Source organism: Rasamsonia emersonii, assembly GCF_000968595.1.
Source record: "Rasamsonia emersonii CBS 393.64 chromosome Unknown ctg1118621760965, whole genome shotgun sequence".
NCBI classification, from domain to species: domain Eukaryota; kingdom Fungi; phylum Ascomycota; class Eurotiomycetes; order Eurotiales; family Trichocomaceae; genus Rasamsonia; species Rasamsonia emersonii.
Genome location: NW_013562669.1, coordinates 1 through 2316, shown reverse-complemented (window position 1 = coordinate 2316; position 2316 = coordinate 1). Strand labels below are relative to the sequence as shown.

At 60.0% G+C, this 2316-nt stretch overlaps 9 protein-coding genes across 9 annotated transcripts; 4 read left to right on the top strand and 5 right to left on the bottom strand.

The window, feature by feature from the left end:
• Window positions 1–209: 209 nt before the first annotated feature.
• Window positions 210–533, bottom strand: T310_9065 (uncharacterized protein; the record flags this gene model as incomplete). Its single annotated transcript, XM_013468392.1, has 1 exon — window positions 210–533. The coding sequence occupies one exon, from the start codon at window positions 531–533 to the stop codon at window positions 210–212; it is 324 nt and encodes a 107-aa protein (XP_013323846.1).
• Window positions 248–793, bottom strand: T310_9064 (uncharacterized protein; the record flags this gene model as incomplete). The annotated part of the gene is made up of 1 exon (XM_013468391.1): window positions 248–793. A coding segment is annotated over one exon (546 nt), but the record flags the coding sequence as incomplete, so codon positions are not given.
• T310_9063 (uncharacterized protein) lies at window positions 513–860 on the top strand (the record flags this gene model as incomplete). The annotated part of the gene is made up of 1 exon (XM_013468390.1): window positions 513–860. The coding sequence occupies one exon, from the start codon at window positions 513–515 to the stop codon at window positions 858–860; it is 348 nt and encodes a 115-aa protein (XP_013323844.1).
• T310_9062 (uncharacterized protein) lies at window positions 763–1050 on the bottom strand (the record flags this gene model as incomplete). The annotated part of the gene is made up of 1 exon (XM_013468389.1): window positions 763–1050. A coding segment is annotated over one exon (288 nt), but the record flags the coding sequence as incomplete, so codon positions are not given.
• T310_9060 (C6 finger domain protein) lies at window positions 783–1520 on the bottom strand (the record flags this gene model as incomplete). The annotated part of the gene is made up of 1 exon (XM_013468388.1): window positions 783–1520. A coding segment is annotated over one exon (738 nt), but the record flags the coding sequence as incomplete, so codon positions are not given.
• On the top strand, window positions 1209–1559 carry T310_9059 (uncharacterized protein; the record flags this gene model as incomplete). Its single annotated transcript, XM_013468387.1, has 1 exon — window positions 1209–1559. A coding segment is annotated over one exon (351 nt), but the record flags the coding sequence as incomplete, so codon positions are not given.
• Window positions 1442–1888, top strand: T310_9058 (uncharacterized protein; the record flags this gene model as incomplete). The annotated part of the gene is made up of 1 exon (XM_013468386.1): window positions 1442–1888. A coding segment is annotated over one exon (447 nt), but the record flags the coding sequence as incomplete, so codon positions are not given.
• Window positions 1560–1952, top strand: T310_9057 (uncharacterized protein; the record flags this gene model as incomplete). The annotated part of the gene is made up of 1 exon (XM_013468385.1): window positions 1560–1952. A coding segment is annotated over one exon (393 nt), but the record flags the coding sequence as incomplete, so codon positions are not given.
• A 50-nt stretch (window positions 1953–2002) lies between these two features.
• T310_9055 (uncharacterized protein) lies at window positions 2003–2296 on the bottom strand (the record flags this gene model as incomplete). The annotated part of the gene is made up of 1 exon (XM_013468384.1): window positions 2003–2296. A coding segment is annotated over one exon (294 nt), but the record flags the coding sequence as incomplete, so codon positions are not given.
• Between the last annotated feature and the right edge of the window lie 20 nt (window positions 2297–2316).

Genomic DNA, 2316 nt, shown 5'->3' with positions numbered 1-2316 from the left:
TCGGGATCCCCGCCGCCCGCCACAGATCCAAGTGCTCCGGATCCAGTCGCGTGCGTCGGCGGTTGGCGTACGATGCCAGATAGTCGAGGAACGCGAAATTCCAGATCGCGGCCCGGGTTGCGTGCGAAAAGAGAGACGCCCTTTGGAGGTGAGGCATCGGTGTGAGGGATTCAAGAAGCGGTTTTATCCCGAGTAATCGCCTGTTTCAGTCAGCTTGGAGTCTCAAACCTAACCGGACGGATGACACTCACGCTTCCCACTCTGGACCTGGGGTATCTAGTAGATCGTAAATAGTCAGGATCACCGAAGCGGTCAATATGTCGTCCACGTTCCCGGACACCGAGGCAGGCGGTGCCACTTCCGGCGAGCGCATGTCGTCTAAGCTGCCAGTGTCGAGACCCAGATCCTGGCACATGATCTGGATCGGAGACCCAACGGCATCCATGTTGTGCGAGCCGTCCAGGTTCCGTGCAACCGCCTGTCGTAGCAAAGACAAGGATTGATAATAGTAGTTGCTTGCTTTGAACAGCCAATCAACGCGCGAGACATTTGGGTACACTTCGGTGGTTGCTGGGCTGGTAAATAATGGGTTGACCAGCGGCTTGACTCCCTTGAGTCGCGCCAGATGCTTGCAGGCTACTGCCGCAGCGGCGTATCTTATAAAGGGCACACTGGCCGTCTTCATTGGGACCGATGTCGCAAAGAATCTGGCCGAGTCGAAGAGATCCAGCCTAGACATACGTAAGAGGCCATCAGACAGAATCAACCGCCGGTCAGGAGACTTACCACGGCGCTATGAACTCGGAAAAATGCCGGAGAAGGAACGCCATCTCGCGCTCGCTGTTCACCATCAACTCTGAGAAGAAATCGGCCGCTTCCTTTTGCCCGTTCTTCTGGTCCAGCACCGTGCTGGACGGCAGCGGCGTCGAATAGGGCGCCTGGTCGAGAATGCTCGCCAGCGTCAGGTCCAGGGGCACATTGAACGTGCTGTCGTAGAGCGCCGACGGGCCCATGCTGGTGCTGCCGTTGAAGTCGGCGGCATTCTGCACGTCATTCGACATGGAATTCGTCAGGAGACCAGCTTCCTGCTGCTGCTGACTCCTGCTGGGAGAGATACTGGACGAAGGAAGTTCCAGCGCCGTCGGATAGGCCACCGGCTGAAACGCCGCCGGATTCGACGCAGACTCGGTACTGGTGATGTCCCTTGACGGGTTCTCGAGGAGATTACTCTTCAGCGAGGCTTGCAGGTCCGGCCCAGCACTGGCCGTCAGACCCGTCTCAGAGGGCTTGGGATTCGAGTCCGGCTTAGGACTCGACACACTGTCCACCACGGCATGGTTCTGGTTCTGGTTCTCTTGCACGTTGGTGGACGGGTGAGCCCGCGGCGTATTGCGCTGGTACGGGCCATATCGACGCCGCACCGTGGCGCCCTCGTCGATGAACTTCCGGGTCTGGGGATAGCCCGGGCATTCAATGCCGGCCGTGGCACAGCGCTGGCAGCCGGGGCGTGTCTCATCGCACTAACAGCGTCAATATCATCATCGTCGACTCTTGGCTGAGGACTGCCAAGACCTACCTTGAGATGGCGTTGCTTACATCGTTCGCAGGCGCGGTTCGACGGTACGCCAGGCATGGTACGGACGTGCTCTCTAGACAGGACAGGAGATCGAAGATGCTTGCAGCCAGACCAGACGTACGCAGGGGGGTTGGGCAAAGCACCGCCTCGTCGAGGGCGTCGAGGGCATCGCACAATGGCGTGCGTTGGGACCCACCGGCGACGACGGCGAGAAATGGCGCCGATCAGAGCGTCGATCCTCCGGCCAGCTCCAGCGACACGAAGATGGCGCTGCAGACTACGGGTGCTTGGGCGGCATCGCAAGAGGCATGATATAGTCATGAGCGGAATTGCTGCATCATGCCCATTTGCCTTCTGCCCGAGATGGACTCGCTGACTCAGCAGTGGGTCTTGGCATCACGGGCCCACCCGTCATGATCCGCTGAGTCAGCCGCTCCTTCCTCCTCCACTGCTGCCATGCTGCGTCCGTCGCGCCTGCCATCTGGGGCGTGTGTGCGGCCTGGAGTCGTGTCCGCCATGAGCTCGTCCCTGGCCGAGCACAGCCAGAATCTCATCCAGCAGGAATGGATCCGTGAGTGCCCCCGTCCCATCGTGCGCGAACGCCGCTAATGTGCTGCAGGAGCGGGCAAACCGCATAATTTCATCTGTTCCACCTGTCGAAAGCCCGGCAATCTGGTCTACTGCGCGACCTGCTGCCGGTCCTACCACCTGGCGTGTCTGTCAGCACCGCCTGCTCCAGA